The sequence below is a fragment of the Amia ocellicauda genome, chromosome 15 (genome assembly GCF_036373705.1).
Source record: "Amia ocellicauda isolate fAmiCal2 chromosome 15, fAmiCal2.hap1, whole genome shotgun sequence".
Classification (NCBI taxonomy): domain Eukaryota; kingdom Metazoa; phylum Chordata; class Actinopteri; order Amiiformes; family Amiidae; genus Amia; species Amia ocellicauda.
The window spans coordinates 30,854,946-30,881,865 of record NC_089864.1 but is presented as its reverse complement, the minus strand read 5'-3'; the positions used below and the strand labels follow the sequence as shown (position 1 = coordinate 30,881,865).

Here is a 26,920-nt window from a genome sequence, read left to right as displayed (position 1 = left end):
AAAAGCAATAGTTCACTCAATGCTAAATAGATCACACCAGAGGGGGTGTGGGGGGCAGACAGCCGTCTGCACGAGCTGTGAAATCAAATAATGCTAAACACTTTTGACCTATATCATTTATAAAACGTGTAACAAAAGACTAAAGACCTGTTTTGCATAGATAAACACCGTTCTGAGTAGTTTCTAACTCGTCTGATACCAAACAAACGTTGATATTATAAAATGCATGCTCTGGAGCTGAAAGTCCCAGCAAATATTTTATTTATATCATCTCTGTCTCTTATAATGTTGAATCTTTTTTTTGGTTAAATATATTATAGTAACTGCTTTCTAACAGTCTTAAAAGCTCATAAGAGTTAAACTTCAGATGTTAATATGTTTTTAATTTATTTTAGCTTTCTCTCTCTCGGAACACAAAATGATAAGTCTGAGTTTAAAAATAAAAGCAATAGTTCACTCTATACTACATAGATCACACCACGGGGAGGTGGGCGGGCGGACATATTTTTTCTTCCCAAGACTCTTGGGACAGTCATTCAGTGGATGAGCTTTTGCGTGCGATTACTTTGTCTAAGTGGGACCACACATCTTCAGCGAAGAGATTGCCGAGGGAGCTATTTCAACCCCCAATGCCAGACCAGTTTCAATGTCGTTCGGACCACCCCGTTTCTTGGCTACAAGAACACGGAGCGGGACACCCCTCTTTGTCAGGGTCACACCGCAAAGGCCTGTTCGGTCACTGGTCGTGAGTCTACTTTCGACCCCTTCATCTGATCGAGATTTCCTGGATCCGCTCCCCTTTGAAGCCGCTCCAGAACACCAGCCCCCGGTGCTAACCCTGAGGCTCCGCGTGAGTTGCTAACGGCTTTGTTATTATTAATACCATTACTAATACCTTAGACCAGTTTTAATGTTTTAATAGCCACAAAACGGCTCAATAGTGAGGGATGTTGGAAAAATAAATAAATGAATAAATAAGAAAATGTCTGGACATAGTAAAAGAACTCACGACCCAAATGAATATGACCGAGCTCAGGGCCCAAAAAGACCTTCCAGAGAGAATGTACCCGACCCTGTTGAGAACTCCTCAGACGTTCCCATGAACCCGGAACTATTGCAAATTGTACATGATTTAAATAACTGGCCCTTGATAGAATAAAAACCCCTGGTCCAACCTGATTTGCCAGACTTACCGCTGAACCCTGATCTGTTACAAATTGTCTATTATCGAAACGCCCTGGATAAGGGCGTCTGCCACGAAATAAAATTATTAATAATAATAATAATAATAATAATAATAATAATAATAATAATAATAATAATAAATAACCAACCCCCGCCGTTGTCTCCTATAGAGTTTCTCCCCCTAGTCCACAACGATTTGCTTGAAATGGTTCAGGTTTTGGGTGAGATACCCCGTCAAATTTTGTCCCTGTTATAAATGATTTGCGTCAATTAGACCACAGGGCGTCTGCAGAAGCAGCCGTCTCTGTAGATGAGGATCTTGACATTAACCGGTTTGATATCTTTGAAGGGCTTTTAGAGGTTTTAAATGAGGTGCATCAAAAGGGTGGGTTTGTGGGTGGTGTTAGTGATGTGGAGGAGGGTGTTACTGATAATGCTGTAGAGGATATGCTTTGTGAGAACGCGGGTGGTGAGGGTTTTGTGCAAAATGTTTACCCACCAAAGAGGTCCGGTGAGACCGTGATTATAGATAGACCACCCTATAACAATTTTGAAATGATTCAGTGTTTTAAGTTTGCAGAACGTTTCAGTTGTGACAATTATGCTGAAATATTTGTCAACATACACAATGCCTTGCAAAACATGCTTGAACGGGTGAGTGAAAGGGTCAGACCTCGAGAGGTTGTACAATTACAACTGAGAGGGGATGATTTGTTTAGCAACCTGTCTGTAATGCTGAGTGGGGATAATTTAGATGTCGATTAATTTTTGGCTAAAATTGAAGTGTTGTAAAAAGTAACATATCCATCTTAGCCGATGAAAGTCTGTTTCTGGTGATGAATGTGGTGCATAACCCTGAGGGTGGGGTGTGTAGAAGACGATTGCCAAAATGTTTGAAGAACGACATAATTAGGAATAAGCTCAGTCAATTACTGGTGAGTTCCAACAGTTATGTGTACAGTTTAATAAAACTACTCAATCCCGACATGCCTGAACCCCAAGCTCTGCAAGAGGCCTTAATGCTTCATCAGAGTGCTGGCTTATACTCTCAACAGATGGTGGCCTTTTCAGACATTACCAAGTTTGAGGAGTGGTGTGGTACCGTTGCGAGATAAAGCAGGTGTTTGTGAAATTTCAGACACATCCAGAGCCCCAAGCACAGACCCTGTTTCTCTTCCTTAGTGATAGTCATTACTTTGGAATAAAGAGTTGAATGGCTTTTTTGGGTTGTTCGTATGTTTGTCCTTTCTGTTATAAGGTGTTCAATGAAAGCACCGATGCGACAGTTACTGTAACATCTGTTTCAATCCAGTGTCGTAAGGGGTTGGCACCCACCATCCGCTGTAAAATTTTTAAAGAGTCTGTCTCTTGGCATTCTGTTTTTCCGAACATAAGGTACAGAGGACTAACATTGAGGGGGGTTAAAAATGGAGTTACTGTGAACAAACAAAATATTATCCACAGTGTTGCATCCAGTACCGTTTTCAGGAGGGTAAACCCCACAAATGTCATCACGCCGAGATGCCGGCTCTATAATGTGGATATAACCCTGGAGGCCGAGCACCAGTGTTTTATTCAGCCAGTTAACAAGGAGCCACCGCACAGCATGTCGGAGACGTATGTCTTTTTTATTTTGAATGTCGTCAGGAAAATGGGGTCCATGTGGCAAATTATATCCACTGTGTAGATAGCTCAATTACACGTTTATTGCACACAATGCTAAGGGTTATGATTCTTACCTTATGATGAAGTATCTGGTGGAAAATGGGGTGACCCCTAAAATTATAGCGCAGGGTAGCAAGATCATGTGTTTCACCGATGACACTTTCAACCAACAGTACATAGACTTGTTAAATTTCCTTCCCATGAAATTGGGTGCTTTGCCTAAAGCTCTGGGGTTAGAGGCGCAGAAGAAAGGCTGGTTCTGTCATTTTTTCAACACAAAGTCCACTCAAAATTATCGGGGTCCCTATCCGCCCACCTCTTATTACGGGGTTGAGACTATGATGTCTCATGAGAGGGCAGAATTTTTTAAATGGTAGAGTATGATTAAGGGGGGTGTTCTAAAAATGCCGCCTATTGTAAAAATGATGTGGTGATCCTTAAAGAAGCCTGTGTCCATTTTCGAGCCGAGGTTATCAAGACCTCTGGGCTCGACCCTTTGCAATGCATGACCATAGCGACTCTAATGTAAAATGTATCGCGCCAATTTCTTGCAGAAAAACACTATAGCTGTCACTGCTTCTGACAACTATCATGCTAGACAAAACAATGTTTCGACTGTCTCCATACAGTGGCAGGAATACCTAATGGCCAGAGATAATATATTTATCAGTTATGCTTTAAATCGCGGGGAAGTCAAAATGGGTCCCTACTACTTAAATGGTTTTAGCAACGTGTTCGGGGTGTGTACACCACTTGCCAGTTGTATTTACCACGGGTGCCCACAATGCTTCAACCCAAACACCTTTAACCCTGTAACACAAAAGCTCTGTGGTGATATGAACTATGATTTCCAGGAACGTGGTGGTGATTTGGGAACACGAGTGGACCGCACTGAAGCAGCAGGATGATGAGGTGCAGGGGTTCATGGAAACCTTAGATTTTCCAGAACGTCTTGAATCCTGGGATTCGTTATTTGGGGGTTGTACCAATGCCATCTGTTTATATTATGAGGTAAAGGAGGGGGAGAGAGAAGATTACTATGACTTCATTAGTCTGTACCCATTTGTCAACAAGACCAAAATTTACCCTTTGGGTCACCCAACCATCATTTATCGCGACTTTCTCAAACTCAGTCATTACTTTGGTTTGATCAAGGTGACCATGAACCCTCCCTGAGGTCTGTTCTTGCCCGTGTTGCCTTATAGGTGCTCAGGAAAATTGTTCCCTCTGTGTAGAACATGTGTAGAAACTGAAAATCAGATGATCTCTTGTCTGCACAATGATGAAGAGAGAGCGTTGACGGGGGTCTGGTGTAGCACTGAGCTTGACAAGGCGGTGGAGAAAGGTTACAGAGTCAGGAAGGTGTATGAGGTGTATGAAAAATCTGATACTCTGATCCGGCTAGATCCGGACAACATAACTGTAAACCTGGCTAAAAGACAGATGTCCAAACTGATTTGGTCTAAACACCACATTGATTAAAAGCCCTGAACAGTTTATAGAATTGTTTTCCCAAAGAACACAATGTATCACACTTTAAATTCTTAAATGACCAAGTGGCGCAGGTCCAATGGAGGACCACTAAAGATTTACCCACCAAACAGGGTAATGTTAATGTGTTAATTATATCCTCAGGACCATATAGTGGAGTTTGTTTCAGGGGGTCCTAAGACATACACGTACATAATGGCTGCTGGTAAGAAACGTATGAAAGTTCATATGTATGAAAGTTAAGGGGATCACTCTGAACCATTGTAACAACAAGCTCATTAACATCAAGTCTCTGATGACCTGGTCCAAAGTTTTATAACCGAAAAAGATGCGCCTCCTTGTGAGATCTATCACAATAAAAAGGGCTACACGTTGGAAAATAGATCACTAAGCAAATGGTTATAATAATAACACTCTACATTATGGATATTAGTGACTGTTTTGATAACAGACTTCAGCAGCCTTTTTCCTGTGTTATAGCGGGCCCCTCCAATTCGGGTAAGAGCTATCTTATAAAGAGCATCATAGGAAGCAACCATGTCCCAAACTCTCAACAACATAGTGTGGTGGTACTCTTGCTGGCAATATGAGGCTGCGAAAATCAAAAATCAAAAATTTGTGCAGGGCCTCGTTGTGTGACGATGAGTTGCTCCCTCCCGGTCAAACTAATCTAGTGGTCCTTGATGACATGATGGAGCTGGCCAGTGACAATAGCAAGGTGGAAAAAGCCTTCACAAAGTACACTCATCTTAAGAATTTAAGTATTATTTATTTAGTTCAAATTTTTGTTTTTCAATGTTAAAAAAGCCACACTATTAATTTAAACGCCAATTATAATATTCTTTTTAAAAACCCCAGAGATAAACTACAGGTTACCGTCTTGGCTCATCAAATTTACCCCAACCAGACCAAGTTCTTTTTGGAGGCATTTGAGGACGCGACCAAAAAACCCTACGGGTACTTGCTTATGTACTTAAAAGCACAAACCCCGGAAGACCTACGTCTCAGAACAGTATTGTGCCCCCCAGATTGGCCGGTGGTGTATGTGCTTAAGAAAAGGAAATAAATAACAGTGTCTGTTCGGATTAAAAGAAATCTGCCACTTTTGCAAATGTTATTTGAAGGGAGCCCATGCCAGGTGAAAGCAATGCTGGTAGCGGCCCCTTCGGATTTGATAGAGACCCTGTGTGAAATAGCTGTAAACACCTTTCGTGGAAACATCCCCCTAACACCTTCTCAACATTCTAAACTCAAAAAACAAAAAGCTGCTATCAAGATCATCACTAATAAGATGTATTCTATTAAAAGAAAGAAGATTAATCAAACCGGAGGGTTTATATGCCCGCTCTTGAGCATAGTTTGTTGCCTTTCTTAACCAGTCTTCTGAACACACCTGATGTCTGTCGGGAAGGGGGCCACCACTTCTGAGAACAAGCGCTCTGTGTCGGAATAGAACCGTAATATATGGCCCAGGTTACCACTGGTTTGAATGCTAAGCCCCAGTTTTGACACTATGTACACTCTGTTTTTAATAGAGTTGTAATATAACTTGAAGTTGGGGTTGAGTTCTGAAAACTGCTTATTCATCTCATGAATGTATTTTGTGTCTCTTCAACAGATTCTGAAATTCTCTGTTGAGAAACTCTTTTCCATTATCCATCTGCAGTTTTTTAGGACACCGACCCTGTCCCAATATATCCTCAAAGGCTTTTGCCACCACAAGACCTGTTTTATTGCGGAGAATGCAGATCCATGCATATTTCAATAACACATCGATACAAATCAACATAAATTTGTAACCATTGTTATGTTTTGATAAATTTGACATATCAACTAGATCCATTTGTCATTGTGAGTCTATGTCGGTCACATAGACAGGGCTTCTTTTAAAGTTAATTTTGAGAGGTTTATGTAAGAATAGGCATCTTGCTCCCTTAACCATTCTGAAACAACCTCATCATTAGCATTAACACCAGCCTCCACGAGTCCTCTTTGAAAACCCTTCTTACCCGCCAATCCACCAACCTTGGCCGCATTGTAGTATAGTTCCTGCATCTGGGGAGCTTGCTGAGTCATTCTGTCAAATCACATGACACAATGACCAAAGTTACCAAGGTATTTTTATTCAACTTCAGGAGAACAAACACCCCTTTTTACACATTTGAGAAAAGTATACGCAACATTTTTTTCTATGGTCCAAACAAAAAGAAATCAGATGATTGGTTACTTGTTCTATATTGACCACCACATGGTTCTTTATCTTGTAGGCACACACATTGGTTACATACATGAATAAAACAATATGGGCTATTTTAAAAGTAGACAACGGTTTGTTAAACAAGATCAGTAACAGGTCATACAGATGTTGACAAAGCGGACAACATAATTCTTGGCCCCCTTGAGTGCCTCACTCCAGTGTTCGTACCCCACAGTCTTTGTTACAGCATCTATCAATATTTCCAGGTTTGAAAGTTGGTCCTCTGTAGAGAAAAGGCTCTTTTTGTCAAACACATGGTGTAATAGAGCTCTCAGGCTATCCGCAGAATGTTGATGGCAGAGCCAGTTGCAGAAGCAGTCCAGAACATTTCCCATCTTCAATGTCCCTCAGTTCAGGTCAGAGTCTGAATCGGTGTCGTAGATATTGAATTCTTCGCAGCCGTCCTCAGCTTTAACTTCTTTACGGAAGAAATTCTCTTTTAACTTGCCGGCGGTTTTTCTACTCGGCTCATCCACTTCGGTGAACAGCTGTGCAAGTTTCTCTCTTACATACAGCTCCTTTTTCAGCTCCAGCAAAATCTCATCTATGATTTTCTGGATTTGCCCCGGGGTGGCGTGTAGGTGGGAGTAAGACAGCGCCTTGATTAGTGCAGGTTTCAGCCACGGTTTGTTCAGTCTACTGTAAAACACGCCGAGATAGAACTGGAAATAGTAGGTGACTGGTTCAAACAGACAACTGTGTCTCAACTGGCTGGGGTGATTCACTTCACAGCCCAGACAGACTTCTTTCATGGATCATTCGATGAGAGCATTCAGAATATACACAAGGGTGCTTTTAACAAATCTGCTTAGACCTCGTTCACATTTGAGATTTAGGCTGGCCCAGGGCCACCTTAAATCAAATGTGAACGGGGTCATAGATTTAAGGTGGCCCTGGGCCAGGTCAAAACTAGTCTCGCTTCTTGACCCAGCCTAAATCTTTCGACCCTATATGTGAATATGAATGCGTGGGCCCTGGGCTGGGTGGAAGGCGTCAGCGTGTGACGCAACTCAAGCCACGCCCCCAAGAGACTGACTGTCTGAGTCAAAGAGACGCCACTTCGCCACCGCAGAATAAACACAGGCGCCAAAACAGCCATGACTGCACAGGACACACAGTATTGTCTCTATATTGTTTGAATGTCATATCGATCTGTAGCCTTAAATGTACTGATACATTTCGCTAGCTCACATCTTTATATATATATATATTAAAAAAGTATAGGCTAAGTAATGAGTTACAATGATGTAAACAGTTCAACAAACTACTCGGTCAATTAAAAATGTGCGTAGCTGGTAAACTTCCTATTGTTTTTTCTGGGCGGCAACTATTATTATTATTATTATTATCCAGGGCGACTTACAACATAAGTGCAAAACAAAGTGCAAAAATACAGTTAAGTAAAAGGTATCAATCATTACAAATTCAATTGAACTAAAACATAGCAATTCAAAATATAATACATTTTACAAATTCCAATTTACAATTTACACAGGCAAGTACAGTAAGTGAGGTCCTACATCCTGGACAGTAAAAGCTAAGTGCTGTCAAGATGTAGGGTCACAGTCAAGGGCTATGGGAAAGGGAGCAAGGAGGAAAACAAATTGAAAACACAAGAAGCATAATAAAACTGTGAAGTGCTATCTAGCTGGGATAAAAGGACTAATATTACAAGTACTGTCGGAAAAGATGTACATAAACGGATAGGCCAAAACAACCAAACGCCCACAATTATGATGTAGGAATTTTCATAAGATGGCATCACACATGATAAAAAATTAGGACACGCCTAGGGAGCCCCCCTATCTACTTGTGCCAATACAGATATTTCTGTAAAAGCCCAATATCGGCCGATAATATCGGTGCTCCCATATTTCTGTCGGGCCCTACTTCTGTGCACAGTAGCTGTGCATAATGCATGGGTCACACTACACGATTTTAAGCTCGATTTCAGCCCGATTTGGCCCTCATGACAGATTGGCACTGATCATCACGGCAAGCATCCTGGTCGTGTAGTGAGAGACGGGCTGCGATGCCAACGTTTGCCCTCTGAACCGATCGTAAGCTTGTTGGAGCCCCTACGATTTTATTAAACATGTTTAATATTTACCGGCACCGATCGGGGAGGATGACTGATCAGCAGCCAATGAGATCTGAGCTGACTGAAGAAGAGAAAAGAAACAGGAAGAATAAACATGACTTGAGAATAATATTTTCATACGTATTTATTAAAATACTTCAAATACTAATGGTTGTTTCGGGTCACGTTATTTTAAAATACTATACGCTTTTTTGTGTTTGTCTGCAAAGACTGACAAGAATACTGCTGTCAATGCGCTGCCAACAGGCCTAGCCGCTAACCTATCTTTAAACCCTCATATCCTGACATTATCAGCTGCATTATTCCGGGGAAAGTTCGGCACACAGACACTGCACACAAACTGAGCATGCAAGCCCCTTTCACGTGAACGAACTCCGGTTAAGTTAACACTGAGTCAACTAACCGACATCTTAACCACCGTCGTAGTACTGGTTAACACCAGTTTAGGCAGTCAGAGTTTGTCCCCTGATCCCATTGGTGGAGCAGCGCAGATCTGCTCTACACAAACGTGATCTGTCCACGTCTTTTTCTCCTTTTCTCTGTGTGGATCACGCGTGTTTCTGCGAGATGTGGGGAGTTTGGAGGCTGTGACGTAGATTGCCATGGCAAGGATTTCAGATCAGTCGTGTAGTGTGTGTCCCTGTACTTAAGCGCTCGGGTAGTGTGTGCTCCTTCACAACGCAAAAGACATAAATTCGGTGTAAAATAGTCGTTAAGTGTGAGCTGCCCATAACACTGCCCAAGGATGTTGTAACACAATATATAAATGTACATTATTTTTCAGTTTTTGGTAACCTAAACTTTTTTTGTTTTACCTCTGGCAGTTTACTACTTACCTTTTACATTTTAGGTTATTCAATGGACTTGAACTGCTTAAATTTCAATAAAAACTGGAAGAATGGGGGTGTTCTGAATCTTTTGACCAGTAGTCCATGTGTGTGTATATATATATAACTGGGGGTTGATGTACCTAAGTATGAAATAACTCACCACACAGCATGACAATAAGCAGGCCTCTTGAGACAGTTGAGACAGTTGGGAATACACTAGATCTGAACTTGTCATGTGTGGTGCTAGATATGAAAAGTGCCAGCAACACTGCCTAGTCCCATCAAGCTTGGCTATGGAAGGTAGAGTACAACAGCTGTACGAACAGCCTTTGACAGCTCAGGTTTGCTGGAATGGGCTTATACCCACAGCTTTACTTTTGGCTCCTCAAATATTAATTCTAATTTAAGAACAAACTCCTCCAGAGCAGTACACCACAAGCATTATGGGATATTCTTCTTAAAATGGTAGCATTGAGGTTTATAATGCTTAGTGGTCACTGAAATGCCTGTGGTGTACCCATAAGAAATGTCTTCAAACCACAGGAAGTGTTGCTATAATTGGTTCCGACTGCAGTCTAGTCTGAATTAGGTACAGTATGAGCCATCTTGAATAAATACAATTATATATTTTACTGTTTGTTTTTTGTGGATTTTTTGGCTGTGATGTAATATACTATCATATTTTCATATAAAATACAGTTTAAATATAGGAATACAGGACACCATGCTGACTCCGTAGGTAAAGAAGTGGTTCCTATTTTAAACATGAAAGTTTACCACTGTAAATTTAATAAAGTGCTTTTGACATTTGTTTCAGGGTTTAACCATGCATGCATTTAATGGATTGCATTTGGCTTTACTGTACCTATCCATGTTTAACTATCACTTCACTTAGCTTTACTATACTTGCATGTGATGTACCATAGGTTACTAAACTTTTACAAGGGAAACTAAACAAGTTTTTTCATCCTGCCTCTAATCTGAAATGCATGAATGCATTAATTGGGCTTTTCTATTTAACTTTGTCTTAATAGTCGTTGTCATAACTTCAATTAAAATAACTGTATACAAACTCTTTCCCAAAAATACACATCCCTTTGCATCCTTGCATCGGTCTCATCTGAAGAAGGAATCCAAACAGATTTTATATACAAGTTGATCAGTTATTGAACCTTGAACAATTCATATGTTCATTTCTTTCAGGTTACTCCAAAGCCCAAGTTTTGTGTATAACCTTCTATTCCACTATATATTGAATGTACGTGTTTCTTATTCCAATTTATACAAATTCTGTTTTATGAAACAATTATTTTGCTATGTATTGACACATTATATTATAAATGATATACACCGATCAGCCATAACATTATGACCACTGACAGGTGAAGTGAATAACACTGATAATCTCATTATCATGGCATCAGTGTGTGGGATATATTAGGCAGCAAGTGAACATTTTGTCCTCAAAGTTGATGTGTTAGAAGCAGGAAAAATGGGCGTAAGGATCTGAGCGACTTTGACAAGTGCCAAATTGTAGCTCAGTAATGACTGGGTCAGAGCATCTCCAAAACTGCAGCTCTTGTGGGGTGTTCCCTGTCTGCAGTGGTCAGTACCTATCAAAAGTGGTCCAAGGAAGGAAAAGCGGTGAACCAGCAACAGGCCAAGGCTCATTGATGCACATGGGGAGCGAAGGCTGGCCCGTGTGGTGCGATCCAACAGACGAGCTACTGTAGCTCAAATTGCTGAAAAAGTTAAAGCTGGTTCTGATAGAAAGGTGTCAGAACACACAGTGTATCGTAGTTTGTTGCGTATGGTATGGAGGGTGATCAGTGCCAAAATTAAGATGAACCTGATTATGAACATGAAGATGAACATGAAGATGATTATGAACATGATTATGAACATGAAGATGAACATGAAGATGATTATTAACATGATTATGAACATGAAGATGAACATGAAGATGATTATTAACATGATTATGAACATGAACATGATTATGATTATGAACATGATTATGAAGAAAATTATGAAGACGAACATGAAGAGGAGATTATGAACATGAACATGAAGATGATTATGAGCACTGGATAGGACAATAAGCGCACTGGCTACCGCCCACTAACTCTGATTGACAGAGTTCAATGTTTTGTCACATCGAAAAAAAAAATACAATAGACGCTACGAAATGTAGAAATTCGAATAGCAAAGAGACAAATGGGAAATAAATATATACATGTTGAAACTAATGAATGTATAAATACATGTTTAAATAAATAAACAAATAAATAGATGAATACATAAATAGATAGCCCTAAATGTCCATGTATTTGTATAATTGTGTATTTATTTTCTCTGTGTATGTATTTAAAATGTAAGCTTGGATAGTCCTCCATACTCTGAAACTGTGTAACTCCATGATATTTTTTTTAATATATATACCTAAAAAACATCTTCCATACATCATAATTCGGACCCAAAAAATTCCAGTCTCACAATCATGCGCCTTAACCACTACTCTGGAGCCTCGCTAAAGGCGTTGCGGTGAATCTGTATTGCGACGCGGGAGAGCTGGTTTCGAGTCCCCGCCGAGTCGTTACGTTATGAATATAGCCTTCCTATATCTTTATGTATGTGTACTATAGCTCCACAATACATTGTATAAAGCCTAAAATTATTGCAATAGAGTAAAATCTAGGTATTAAACTAACACCTCCCTTTATATATAGATACCGTGTGAGTGAGTAGATGTGTCTCTGTAAATTGTCCCGAATAAAAACAAACAAAACACAATATGGAAACTGTTCAGTATTAACTTCCATTGAAACACGTCTGTCCGCCATCGCTCTGCGTCTGTCTTCTGACCACTTTCTATGACAAAATTGTAAAAGCGGACAGTCTGCATCTTCATCTTCATCAGTGGTATATTTTGGGTCCAAATTATGATGTATGGATGATGTTTTTTAGGTATATTTATTTATTTATTCGTCTATTTATTTATTTATTTATTTATTTATTTATTTAAACATGTATTTATACATTCATTAGTTTCAACATGTATATATTTATTTCCCATTTGTCTCTTTGCTATTCACATTCCTCAGTGCGCTTCTACATTTCGTAGCGTCTCTTGTATTTTTTTTTTCGATGTGACAAAACATTGAACTCTGTCAATCAGAGCTAGTGGGCGGTAGCCAGTGCGCTTATTGTCCTATCCAGTGCTCATAATCATCTTCATGTTCACATTCATAATCCTCTTCATGTTCGACTTCATAATCATCTTCATAATCATGTTAATAATCATCTTCATGTTCATAATCATGTTAATAATCATCTTCATGTTAATCTTCATGTTCATAATCATCTTCATGTTCATCTTCATGTTCATAATCCTCTTCATGTTCATCTTCATGTTCATAATCCTCTTCATGTTCGTCTTCATAATCATCTTCATAATCATGTTCATAATCATCTTCATGTTCATAATCACGTTCATCTTAATTTTGGCACTGATCACCATCCATAGTATGGGACTGCGTGCCCATGCTGACCCCTGTCCACTGCCGAAAGCACCTACAATGGGCACGTGAGCATCAGAACTGGACCACGGAGCAATGGAAGAAGGTGGCCTGGTCTGATGAATCACGAGTTCAAGGTGTTGACTTGGCCTCCAAATTCTCCAGATCTCAATCCAATCGAGCATCTGTGGGATGTGCTTGCCAACCAAGTCCGATCCATGGAGGCCCCACCTTGCAATTTACAGGACTTAAAGGATCTGAGTAAAGGAAATGAGTATTTCACAGAGGTTTTTACAAACGAAAAAACAGATGACATGCCACAGGTTGACAATCAGTCCAGTCAAACCCTAAGAGAGATCAGGATAAATGAGGAGGAGGTACTAAAGGGACTAGCAGAATTAAAAATCACCTGGGCCAGATGGGATATTTCCAACAGTACTTAAAGAAATGAGGGAAATTTATTATAGGCCGCTAACTCAATTATTCCAAATGACACTTAGAACAGGGGATGTGCCAACTGACTGGAAGACAGCAAATGTCATACCAATCCACAAGAAAGGGGACAAAACTGAGCCAGGAAATTACAGACCAATCAGTCTATGTGGACTCCTCACTTTCTCCATCCAAGCAATGTGGGGAAGCAATAAAAAAGGCAAACAGAATGCTAGGGTATATTGTCAAAAGTGTAGAATTTAAAACAAGGGAAGTAATGTTAAGACTGTACAATGCGCTAGTTAGACCTCATCTGGAATACTGTGTACGGTTCTGGGCACCACACTTCAAGAAGGATATTGCTGCTTTAAAAGCAGTTCAGAGGAGAGCAACCAGACTTATTCCAGGTCTGAAGGGAAAGTCCTACTTGGAGAGACTGAGGGAAATGAACCTTTTCACCCTGGAACAGAGGAGACTACGTGGGGACTTGATCCAAGTCTTCAAAATCATGAAAGGCATCGACCACATCAAACCAGAGGAGCTTTTCCAGATCAGCAGGGACACACGCTCCCGGGGACACAAATGGAAATTGGGCTTTCAAAACAGAAAATAGGAGACACTTCTTTACACAGAGAGTAGTCACAATCTGGAATAAACTACCCAGCGATGTGGTAGAAGCTGAAAGTTTGGGAACATTTAAAAATAGACTGGATAGGATCCTTGGATCACTTAGATATTAATAAACACCAAATGAGCACGATGGGATGAATGGCCTCCTCTTGTTTGTAAACTTTCTTATGTTTTTATGTTCTTATGATCTGCTGCTAACGTCTTGGTGCCAGATACCACAGCACACCTTCAGAGGTCTAGTGGAGTCCATGCCATGACTGGTCAGGGGTATTTTGGCGGCAAAAGGGGGACCTACACAATATTAGGTGGTCATAATGTTATGGCTGATCGGTGTATGTCAAGCTAAGTTTGCAATATAGTGATATATATTCTAGAATATATTATAATTATAATTATAACCTTAATATATTTAAATATATGTAAATATGTTTTTTTCTAGTACTGCCTCTACATGTCTAGTTACAATGTTGCCATTGTTATTATTAACTGGATTCTGGTAAACTGTGGGTGTTATTAAGAATTTATTAATGCCTCCAGTCATATGCAAACTTTCCTGCTTAGAGGAGACTGAAGAAACAAGTAGTTCAGATACAGTTTTAATATTATCCCTGATATACAACTCTCAAATGAAGTCCAATGTCCAATTTAAAGAGAAATAGTGTTAAGTTTCAATCATAGAAAATGTGTGGAGTGTGTAGACCAGGGGTTCCCAATCCTGGTCCTGGAGGACCCCATACCCTGCAGGTTTTTGTTCCAACCGAGCCCTCAGTTACTTAATTGAACCTATAGAAGTAACAATCTGTTTAGATTTGACTTTTTCAATTGTGTAATAAAAGAGTTGGTTCATTAATAAGTTATTTATACAATTCTATACTTGAAATTGAAATTGCTACTGTTTAATATGATTCCAAAGCTTTGACTTAGGAAATTATTCGTTCAATTAAGGGTTCAATTGAGAACAAAAAACAGCAGAGTAGGGGGTCCTTCAGTTCAGGGTTGGGAAACCCTGGTGTAGACTACTGAAGCAGAGGCACTGTTGGAGCAGAAGATTGAGATTAGAGGAAGGCATGAAAACATAAGAAAGTTTACAAACGAGAGGAGGCCATTCGACCCATCGTGCTCGTTTGTTGTCCATTAAAAACTAAGTGATCCAAGAATATGTAGCATTAAGTGGGGGGGGGAGTGTATTTTGATAGAGCATTTTAGCTCTGAGCTGAAGCTCTGATCTAAAGAAGACCTCTCCCCCCAAAGTTATCAGATTTCCTGAGCTCATCAGCATGTGAACTGTTCTATATCAAAGTGGCAGTCTTGGGAGGATGGCACTGAGAATGGGCCAAATGGCTTGGAATCCCTGCTGTGAAATGTCTGGGGAATAGGGCCTGTAGGTAATAAAAACTCTTTGAAGTGGACAAGAGCCGAAATCCCGACACAGAGCTACGAACCCAGGCCAACCGGCATTTCCAAAAGATGGCATGGATTGACATCAGTCATAAATCAAGCCTCCTCCAACAGGACACTGGGGGCTGAAACCGAAATCCAATCTCACAAACTCAAGAACCAATCATCTATTGATCTGACAGGCATTAAAAGGCAATGCACAGCACCTTTACTCTCTCTCTCACCTGAACCAGTAACCCGCTGACATAGCTCAACCTGTAGCTCTGTTGCCAGAACCGGAACCAGAAACCAACCAAGTTTTTGCCGGCAACAGAAGAGTTAAACTGGGAGAAGGAGATTGAGCCGTACGAAGAATTCTTTAAAGAACTTTATTCAGTTAAAGAACTTTAGAAACTGCGCATGCCCACATGTACCCATCTGATCAGTGGAGTTTTACAGCTGGACAATTGACTAAGTCGACTGCAATACGAAAGTGTTCAGTCATTTAAATAGCTATTGAGAAGTCGCTCAAGTCGCCGCAGCTAAGTATCGTTTTTTCTCGCGCGCGTTTCCTTGTTTATTTAAGTTAAGATTTGTGTACGTGGTTTGTTGTTTAGCTACGAATTGTATATCTTGCACTTGTTTTGTAGGAAGAGCAGCGACTGTTTGTTAGTAAATTTAGCCAGTTACTTAGCGCACTCGACACGCCCTGTCTGCAATCAGAAGTGTTACACTGTGTAGGCTGTGATTATTTAGCATTTGTTTAACTTTACTACAAGCTATTGTGCAGTGTAACTGTGTGTGTCTGGCACTGTCTTTGTCTGTATTCAGATATTAAGCGGCCATTAATTGTGCTATTAGCAGTCCTGCGTGGGAGGGAGGGTCATCCTGACCAGCCTTTTGAGTTTATTGTCTAATACAGCTTAAATTAGCCGGTGTGTTTGTGTCGTTGCCACTGGACTCTCAGGCAAGCCAGCTGAGAAGTCGCTCAAGTCACCGCAGCTAAGTATCCTATTTTCTTGCGCATTTCCTCGTTTAGTTAATTTACATTGGTTTGTGTACGTGGTTTGTTGTTTAGCTACGAGCCTGTGGAACTGCCACTCAGCTTCCAACAAGGCCGACTTCATCTCCACCTTCGCCTCCCATCAGTCCTTGGATTTCCTCGCTCTCACCGAGACATGGATCTCCCCAGACAACTCAACCACCCCTGCTGCCTTATCCTCTCTGTTCGTCCTGTCCCACTCCCCTTGTCTTACCGGGGCTCCTGCTCTCCCCTTCTCTCCTCTTCTCTGTCCCCCCTCTCTCTCCTCTATCTCGACCCACAGCTTCGAATTCCATGCAGTGGAAATCACTTCTCCCTCTCACCTCTTCCTTCTAGTTCTCTACCGTCCACCTGGTCCACTCACCTCCTTCCTGGATGAACTCGACTTTCTTCTCTCCTCCCTCCGCTCGCTGTCCTCACCTACCATCCTCTTGGGAGACTTCAACATCCACCTCTCCAACCGTTTCCACTGTGACGGATTTCTTCCTCTACTTCACTCCTTTAACTTCTCTCTCTCCCCGTCTCCCCCCACTCACAGGGCTGGCCGCCAGCTAGACCTCATCTTCTCTAGAGGCTGCTCCCCTTCAACACTCTCCATGACACCCATGGACATCTCAGACCACCACTTCATCTCCTTCTCCCTTTCCCTCCCCTCCCTTCCCACTCCACCCACTCCCTCTGTCACCTTCCGCCATAATCTCCGCTCTGTCTCCCCTTCCACCCTTGCCTCCACTGCCTTCACCCTCTTACCTTCCATTGACTGTTTTTCCCATCTATCTGTCAACAGTGCTACCTCCTCTTTGTTCTCCTCCCTCACCTCCTCCCTTGACTCTCTCTGTCCTCTCACGTCTCATCCTGCCCATTCCTCCCCTCCTCAGGCTTGGCTCTCTGCTGTTCTCCGCGCAACCCGAACTAGTCTGCATGCCGCCGAAAAGGACCAAACTCCCAGCTGCCCTCGAACTCTACTGCTCTCTACTGTCCACATTCTCCTCCTCTCTCACCTCAGCAAAGAAGTTACTTCCAATCACTCTTCGAATCCACTGTCAACAAACTCTTCTCCACCTTCTCCTCCCTCCTTGCCCCCCTCCCCCTACTCCTCCCCCATCTCTCACTGCTGATGATTTCGCCTCCTTCTTCTCCTTCAAGATTGCAGACATCCGCAGGCTCTTCAATACCCCACCCTCATCTCCCATCACACCCAAACCTCCCACCGATCAAGCTTCCTTTTCTTCATTCTCGCCTCTCTCAGATGCTGAAGTTTCTGCTCTCCTCCTATGTCACAAACCTACAACATGTGCCCTGGACCCTCTCCCTTCTCGCCTCTTCCAAGCGACCGCTCCTGATCTTCTCCCCTTCATCTCCTCCCTCCTCAACTCCTCACTCCTCTCTGGCTGTTTCCCCTCTGCATTTAAATAAGCTGTTGTCATCCCACTGCTCAAGAAACCAGCCCTCGACGCCACCTCTCCTCAGAACTACCGCCCTGTCTCCCTACTCCCCTTCCTCTCAAAGACTCTTGAGCGGGCGGTCCACCGTCAGCTCTCTGACTTTCGGTCCCAACACTCACTCCTTGATCCTCTGCAATCCGGCTTCTACACAGCTCACTCCACTGAGACGGCTCTCCTGGCTGTCACTGACTCCCTCAGCTGTGCCTGGGCGGCCTCCCTCTCCTCAGTCCTCATCCTCCTTGACCTCTCTGCAGCATTTGACACCGTTGATCACTCCATCCTCCTCTCCTGCCTCGCTGACCTTGGAATCTCTGGGACTGCTCTCGCCTGGTTCTCCTCCTACCTCAGCGACCAGTCCTACCAAGTGACATGGCGAGGCTCCTCATCCACCCACCAACCTCTCCTCACAGGCGTTCCCCAAGGCTCCGTCCTGGGCCCGCTCCTTTTCTCTCGCTACACTCGCTCCCTGGGCCCCCTCATCGCTTCCCATGGTTTCTCCTACCACTTCTACGCTGATGTTGCCCAGATCTTCCTGTCTTTTCCCTCTTTTGACCCTCTCATCCCCTATCACATCTCTTCCTGCTTGTCTGCTATTTCCACCTGGATGCACTCACACCACCTCAAGCTCAACCTCTCCAAATCGGATCTCCTGTTTTTCCCCCACTCTTCCTCACCTTCTGCTGACCTCCCCATTTCGATCCCCTTGGAATCCACTGACCCTCACCTACCGCTGTCTCGACCACACTGCACCAAGCTACCTTCAGACACTCGTCTCTCCATACATCCCCTCCAGACCACTGTGCTCCTCCAGTGCCAGAAGACTAACTCTACCTCCTCTCCACTCTCCATCCTCCAGAGCCCGCTCCTTCACATCCCTGGCCCCTAAGTGGTGGAACGACCTTCCCACCGAAATCAAAACAGCAGATTCCTTGACCTCATTCCGGCGCTTACTCAAGACACATCTTTTCCGACAGTACTTGTAATATTAGTCCTTTTTATCCCCGTTAGATTCACCCCACTTCACAGAGTTTTATTATGCTTCTTGCGTTCTTGATTGTTTTCCTCCTTGCTCCCTTTCCCATAACCCCTGACTGTGACCCTACATCTTGATAGCACTTAGCTTTCACGGTCCAGGATGTAGGACCTCACTTACTGTACTCGTGTAAATTGTAAATTGGAATTTGTAAAATGTATTATCTTGAATTGCTATGTTTTAGTTTAATTGAATTTGTAATGATTGATGCCTTGTACTTACTGTATTTTTGCACTTATGTTGTAAGTCGCCCTGGATAAGGGCATCTGCCAAGAAATAAAAAAAATAATAATAAATAATAATAATAATATTGAGTCTTAAGAAACGAACAGGGCCCTGCTTTCCTCAAAGACTTTGTCTTCAAGTAACTAAGGTGGAAACCCTGCTTGCAAAGAAGACATCCTGTGCACAACCTTGGAGCCTTCAAACCAGTGGAAAATCTGTTTGGAAAAGACTCTACTTTCGCAAAACCCCAACTTCCAGGTGCATCGAATGAGTGGAAGTTATTGGACAAAGCTGAACCGGACTGCCTTTGTTCCAAACCACACGGACCTCATGCCGTGTGTTTTATATGAGCCTGAATACAGAGAGGCCTCTCTGTGATGAAGTTTAGATAAGTTTAACAGTTTGTAGTTTATTATTAATGACATTTGAGAAATCAATTAGAAATGTTATTCTGTGAGTCATAAACTTTAGAATGTGTAATATCATTTAGTATTTTCTTAAATATAAGTGAGTGTTGCCTTAAACTGTTTTGTTTGACAATTTTAGAAATAAAATCTGTCAACGCCGAGAAATATCTTCTCATTCCTGTTTAACTGTTTAGTCTGGAATTGACACAAGTTAATAGACACTAGATTATAGGTGGCCCTGCCTATTCTTAATCATTGGACAGTAATCAATTAGGGAGAATTGTGGTAACAAGTAATAATAGGATCTTTCTCTGCACCCAAACGTAAATGAAACTAATATATATAACGAGAAGTTATTTGACTTAAATACTAATTTGCATTAGTTATTTAATGTCCGACTAACAATACTAATGAGAGACTCACCTTCGTCTTACTAACAGGTATTGTAGTCAATGTGTGTAATTTTGTGTAACGTTTTGTGTGTTATCATATGTGATTTGTGATTTCATGTGTCTTTGATTTGGTCATGGAAGTGATTTGTCTTTGATTTGTTGATCTTGAGTGAATTTTAATTAGTTTTTCCCTTTTTGTATAACTAGTGTAGTGCTACATTTTATCTTTGTTTTTAATAAATTTTAGAATTTATATGTTTGGAATTGGTGTCTGTGTCCAATTGCAGAAATTGAGTTCTACAAGATTCTAGGATTCTTGATAAGGTGATACTTAAATTCACTTATTTGAACTGAAATTTATAAGTGTACCTTATGCTGCAAATACTATCCAGTCTATTTTTCAATGTTCCCAAATTTTCAGCTTCAACCACATCGCTGGGGAGTTTGTTACAGATTGTGACAACTCTCTGTGTGAAGAAGTGTCTCCTGTTTTCCGTCTTGAATGCCTTGAAGCCAAATTTCCATTTGTGTCCCCGGGTCCGTGTCCCTGCTGATCTGGAAAAGCTCCTCTGGTTTGAAGTGGTCGATGCCTTTCATGATTTTGAAGACTTGAATCAAGTCCCCACATAGTCTCCTCTGTTATAGGGTGAAAAGGTTCAGTTCCCTCAGTCTCTCCGAGTAGGACATTCCCTTCAAACCTGGAATAAGTCTGGTTGCTCGCCTCTGAAGTGCCTCTAGAGCAGCAATGTCTTTCTTGAAGTGTGGTGCCCAGAACTGTACACAGTATTCCAGATTAGGTCTAACTAGTGCATTGTACAGTCTTAACATTACTTCCCTTGTTCTCAATTCTACACTTTTTACCATATACCCTAACATTCTGATAGGTCATCCTTGTTTTGTATACAAAACTTGCTACAAGAAAGCAGAAAGCATAGTTTGAATCACCATTCAGCAGTAGAACAGGAGTGTATTGGTCATTAAAGAAATTGAAATCCTTTGAGGTTTTGTCCTGCAAATCTCTTTGCTTGTCAAACTGGTGCAGCCCGTTCCCGTGTGTATAACTATATGACAATTGGTGTCATAGACTGAGATCTAAAACCTGTTTGTCTTAAATATTAGCTAGTGAATTCAATTCTGGTACAATTTCTTTGCTTTGTCTCTGAGTGTTTCATGACCTTTTGCCTTCAGAGCTATTAGAAGTGCCTAGGTCGTGAAGTTTAGTACTTAGAAATGGTTCAGGTAGCTGAACATTGATCTAATCTTCAGGCAGTCTCTTTATACGTGTTGGCTAGTAAACCAGACATGAGAGTCATATAAACGTTATGGGTCTAAAATGTTATTAGCCTGTTAATCATGTAATTCCCCCAAAGCTTAATATTTTGTTTTCATCATACCATTGTCAGGATGAACTGGTTTACTGCTAGTTTAATTTATTTTGGTAAAATTCGTGGGACTCCAGAGTATGAGGTCAAGCTCAAGACATTTTCCTATGTTTTATCACTTGTCTGACCTTGGTAGTTCGCCTGCTCTTAACAAAAGCTTCCAAAATCATTCACATGGGAATTTTCTCACTGTTTTTTGCTTTAAAGTAAGGTGAAGTGGTAGCAAAAGACAATGTATTTATTTTATTATTAAAACATTTCTATTTTTGTTATTATTATCAACATTATTATAGTATATCTAGATATAAGAAAATTGAACATTCGATCAATTTGCCCATTGCATAGGATTAGATTGCTTTTTGAAATGTAATTTGTAAAGTAATATAATTATGCTGGTCTGCCATTATTCTAACTCATAAATCACAGATATTGTGCTTCAGGACATACATAACAAAATATTATCAATTTACTAAGTAGGGTATTTATTTCATTGCAGTGTCCTTAAAGTAAATTGGCCTTACTAACAGTATTAAAAATACAATGGAAGCTTTCGTGCAAGTAAAATTAATTAAGTACGTAAATCAAAAGTGGAATTTTCAAATGTCGGCCTTAAAGGTACAGGGATTTCTGTCAAATTGCTTTGGCTTTCAGAATAAAAGAGATAACTGGCCTTGCATGTTTTTTTTGTTTAGTTTTGCATGTTGTTTTAGCCCTGCCTATCTTTATTGGGACATTCATTTCTTTTGATGCTGTATTACTCACAACCTTGTGTTTCTCATTGATTTGCTTATCTGTAGACACATTATTGCACTAAGATCTTTCCACCCATAATTATTTATTACCTTTCCAATTTGCTTGGGCCATGAGAAGAAGTCTCTAATTATTCAATCATTTGACAAAAAAACATAAGGCACATGTTCAGATGAAAACATGTACATTTGTACATTTGACAAGCAAGAAGGAAAACCTAGGACTCTAGAATATTTAGTGATTTCAAGTAGCCCAAATGTTGACTCATCATCATATTTGACAAACTTTGGAGGAATCAGCCATCTAGGACACTGACAGAAAGACAATGCTGATGGGCCTGCACAGGAATGTGACAGATGCATGATATGTGAGATGGATATCAGCAATGAGAGCTATTGGACAGCAGGGCCTGGGACCATCTGAGTGAGTTTCAGACAGAAAAAACATCCCTTTTCGATCAAAGCAACGCTTTAAGTATTGTAACCTCATGGATGCAACTTTCCTGGACATGTATACTATCATTCCCTCTACCCTCACAGATAGGAAGCTGAAATAGTCCTTCCTAGTTGTGCAGCGTAGGTCCTGAATAACAGATTTGTCAAGGAACCAACCAGGGAGAGTGCATGCATTGACTTCATATTTTCAAATGACCAAGATAGAGTCAGAGGGACACTAGTTAGAGAACCAATGGCAAACTGTGAGCACAATATGGTTTGCTTTGAGGGATTCTTACAAAAAACAAGGACCAAGTCTAAAACAATGGTCTACAATTTTAGAAAAGCAAACCTTGAAGGTATGAGGTGGCACTTGGAATAGGTAGACTGGAGCACACTGGATACAGATTCAGTTGAAAATGGATGGTTATATTTTAAGAATATACTACTTGAGGCTCAGGAGAAATTTGTAACGAAACTTAGCAAATTGAGGACCAACAAACATTGGCCAAAATGGTTTAATAGAAGTATGCAAAAAAATATCAAGAGAACGAAAATGTTGTATAGCACATACAAAAGGGATGGAGATAAAACAAAATGCATAGAATATGTTGAGCTGCAAAGAGACCTTAAGAAAAGGATCAGGAAAGCAAAGAGGGAAATAGAAAGAAACATAGCTCTTGGAGCTAAAGCTAATGCAAAGAGCTTTTTTCAATACTACAACAGCAAGAGGTCAATAAAGGAGGAAGTGAAACAAATAAAGGGCAAAAATTTAGGTATCTTGGAAAATGAACAAGATGTGGCAAATGTTCTAAATGAGTATTTCACAGAGGTTTTCACAAGAGAAAAAACAGATAACATGCCACAGGTTAACAATCAGTCTAGTCAAACCCTAAGAGAGATCAGGATAAATGAGGAGGAGGTAATAGCAGAATTAAAAACAAACAAATCACCTGGGCCAGATGGTATATTTCCAACAGTACTTAAAGAAATTAGTGAAATAATGTATAGGCCGCTAACTCAAATATTCCAAATGACACTTAGAACAAGGGATGTGCCAACTGACTGGAAGACAGCAAATGTCATACCAATCCACAAGAAAGGGGACAAAACTGAGCCAGAGTGAGGAGTGAGGAGTGAGGTTGTTAGTGGAGTTCCACAGGGATCAGTATTAGGGCCTTTGCTTTTTCTAATATATATTAATGATCTGGACTCTGGGATAGTTAGCAAACTTGTCAAATTTGCAGATGATACTAAAATAGGTGGCTCAGCACATACAATCTCGGCAGCACAGGCTATTCAACGGGACTTGAATAATATTCAGATGAAATTCAATGTGGACAAGTGCAAGGTAATACATGCAGGTAACAAAAATGTCCACTATTATTACACTATGGGAAGAATAGAACTAGATGAAGTAATGCATGAGAAAGGCCTAGGAGTCTATGTGGACTCCTCACTTTCTCCATCCAAACAATGTGGGGAAGCAATAAAAAAGGCAAACAGGATGTTAGGTTATATTGTCAAAAGTGTAGAATTTAAAACAAAGGAAGTAATGTTAAGACTGTACAATGCGCTAGTTAGACCTCATCTGGAATACTGTGTACAGTTCTGGGCACCTCACTTCTAGAAGGATATTGCTGCTGAAGAGGCAGTTCAGAGGAGAGCACCCAGACTTATTCCAGGTCTGAAGGGAATGTCCTACTCGGAGAGACTGAGGGAACTGAACCTTTTCAAAATCATGAAGGGCATCTACCACATCAAACCAGAAGAGCTTTTCCAGATCAGTAGGGACACATGCACCCGGGGACACAAATGGAAATTGGGCTTCAAGGCATTGAAAACAGAAAACTGGAGACACTTCTTCACACAGAGAGTAGTTACAATCTGGAACAAACTCCCCAGCGATGTGGTAGAAGCTGAAAATTTGGAAACATTTAAAGTCAAACTGGATAGGATCCTTGGATCGCTCAGTTATTAATGGACACCAAACGAGCACGATGGGTCGAATGGCCTCCTTTCGTTTGTAAACTTTCTTATGTTCTTATGTTCTTCTTATGTTCTAGATCAAATCTATCAAATCATTCAGTTTAGCACGCAGTACTCCATGCTATCCTATCATTTTTCTCATTGAAGCTTTTCTACATCATACTGACCCACTGCACTTTATGTATTTGACCTACAAACGTGTGAACAGGCCATGTTTATTAAAAACCGTATGCACTCCAAACTTCAGGTATAAGGTGCAAAAATGTAAATGAAGTTGAGGTGATGGGGGGGGGGAGTCTGTGCTATGTGCCTTAGTCAGCATATAGCATATAGCACAGACTATCAGATTACTTGTTTTCCTCATAAAAAAATATCAAAGCTGCAAACATATATGTAAGTATCTTTACGTTTAAGAGTAAATAATACACACACACACACATACAGGCACATGTAGACCAGGTGGATAAAAATTGTTGAAATTTGTTCTTGTTTTTAGCCATCGGATTTGCAAGCAACAAATATTCATATTTAAAAATGCACCTTGGCAACTTTGAATAGTTATTGAGAACTTGCATCATTATAGTCACTAAGTGTTGTAATTATTTGTCAAAACAGTTATAAAACATTATCTGCATATATTATGAGCTTAAGCACTTTTTTTTAAACAGCAATATTGGCATAATAATCTACCGAAGAACAGATTATGCAAATGTGGCATCGATTAGCATCTAATTCAGATCTCTACATAATAAAAACAAACCCAATGAATGATTAAAATCATTTAAATAAACCCATGTATTTGGTGCATTTAAAGTTTCTCAAATCCACCACAAAAAAGCTTACTGTCACACCCTATATCCATTAGCATACAGCAATATCACTCTTAGAAAAAGACTTATCGAGAGAGTGTAAAATTCCCTGCAATTCCTTAATAGGTTTTGAAGTGTGTCTCTCTTTGATCTCTGGGAATATTAGGCTCCCTTTTTTTTCCTTTACAGCCTTCCTCTAATTGATATTTGAATGACGCATTTTAAGAAGCTATGCTCACAGAGAAAGCTGAGTAGAACAGTTTTGACACTCTCGCCTCATCTTCTTTTCTCAGCCTGCCAAATTCCACACCAGCGCTTCAAAACAAACTGTAAAAATACACTCACTGCAAGTCACCTAATGCTTCGAAGTCTCTTCAATTTTGCTTACCTGCAAATTGACACGTCCTCTTGTTGTTGCCATTGTAGTCAATAGTCAAGAGTTTATTTTCCCTGGAGTTGTGACAGTAAGCAGGCAGGGAAAAGCAAATGTTGGCAGACAGTTTTGGAGAAATTCAAAGCTTCACAGTGGCTGGCCGGAGGAACAAGTGTGGTATTCATATATCACTATGATGCAGTCAGTCACTGCAGTGGGAGTAGAACTGGGTCGTGTGACAAAACAACAACAAAACTGGACACTGATGTCTTAGTAAACTGAAGGTAAACTGGTTCAACATATAGCTCTGTTCTGCTGAAAAACACATTTGTAAATCTATTGTTGCAGGCTTCACCATGTCTCCAATTTACTGTTTTACAATGATCTCTCCTAAACTGGAAGACATTAAACACTGTAATCCCAAATACTTTTTTCACTGAAATGCCTTATTCCAATACACAGCTGGAGGAATTAAATTAGTACTTTGGTGCAGAATATGCAGCGCAGCAGCGAGGCAGGAGGGTGTGTGATGATTGGGAACGATAAAGGCCAGGAAGATGGTGCATTGAGGAACAGAGGAAGCCGCTGATTGGAACAGGGGAATTGTTCATGGCAGGATAAGTATTCTGATATTCAGTGGAAAACTCTTGTCTTGAGTTTCAGTTGATGTTTGCTGCACACATTTCTCTTTGTAATATGAATATAATATCATGAGGAAGAGACCTAATCAAAGTATAGACACTGGACTGATTTCGTACTAATACTTATCTTGCAGGGCTGGTAGAGACTGTGTGTGTCCTCCTGCAGTCAGCTGGGCCCGAGGCGGAGAGTATTGCACCTGTGGATAGAGAAAAGGGGAAAAGGATAGCAGAGGTATGTGAATGAGAACATCTGTAGTGTGTGGTTTCACTTACCCTTCCTCAAATGACGTGTCCATCCTGAATTTCCTTTTATTGTTTCTCTCTCCCTCCCCATGATTGGTGGCACTGCAGAGCCTGGTCCAGAGGCTGACACCGTGGAAAGGGGACCATGTGCTGCCAAGCCTTACGGAGACCTCTACTTGCTACAACCTCGAATGGACATTGGTGGCTAAGACTCCCTTTTGCATATTTGCACCATATTCCCGGGACCTGGTCTTAACATTATTTTTGCT

At 40.8% G+C, this 26,920-nt stretch overlaps 1 protein-coding gene across 1 annotated transcript in view; it reads right to left on the bottom strand.

Annotated features, from left to right (window-relative positions):
• Window positions 1–25,940, bottom strand: part of LOC136772026 (ninjurin-2) — a 48,503-nt gene extending 22,563 nt beyond the window's left edge. The window contains exon 1 of the mRNA XM_066724692.1: window positions 25,783–25,940. Within this exon, the coding sequence (XP_066580789.1) occupies window positions 25,783–25,815 (33 nt within the window). The 5' untranslated portion in view covers window positions 25,816–25,940. The remainder of the gene's footprint in view (window positions 1–25,782) is intronic.
• Window positions 25,941–26,920: the final 980 nt, after the last annotated feature.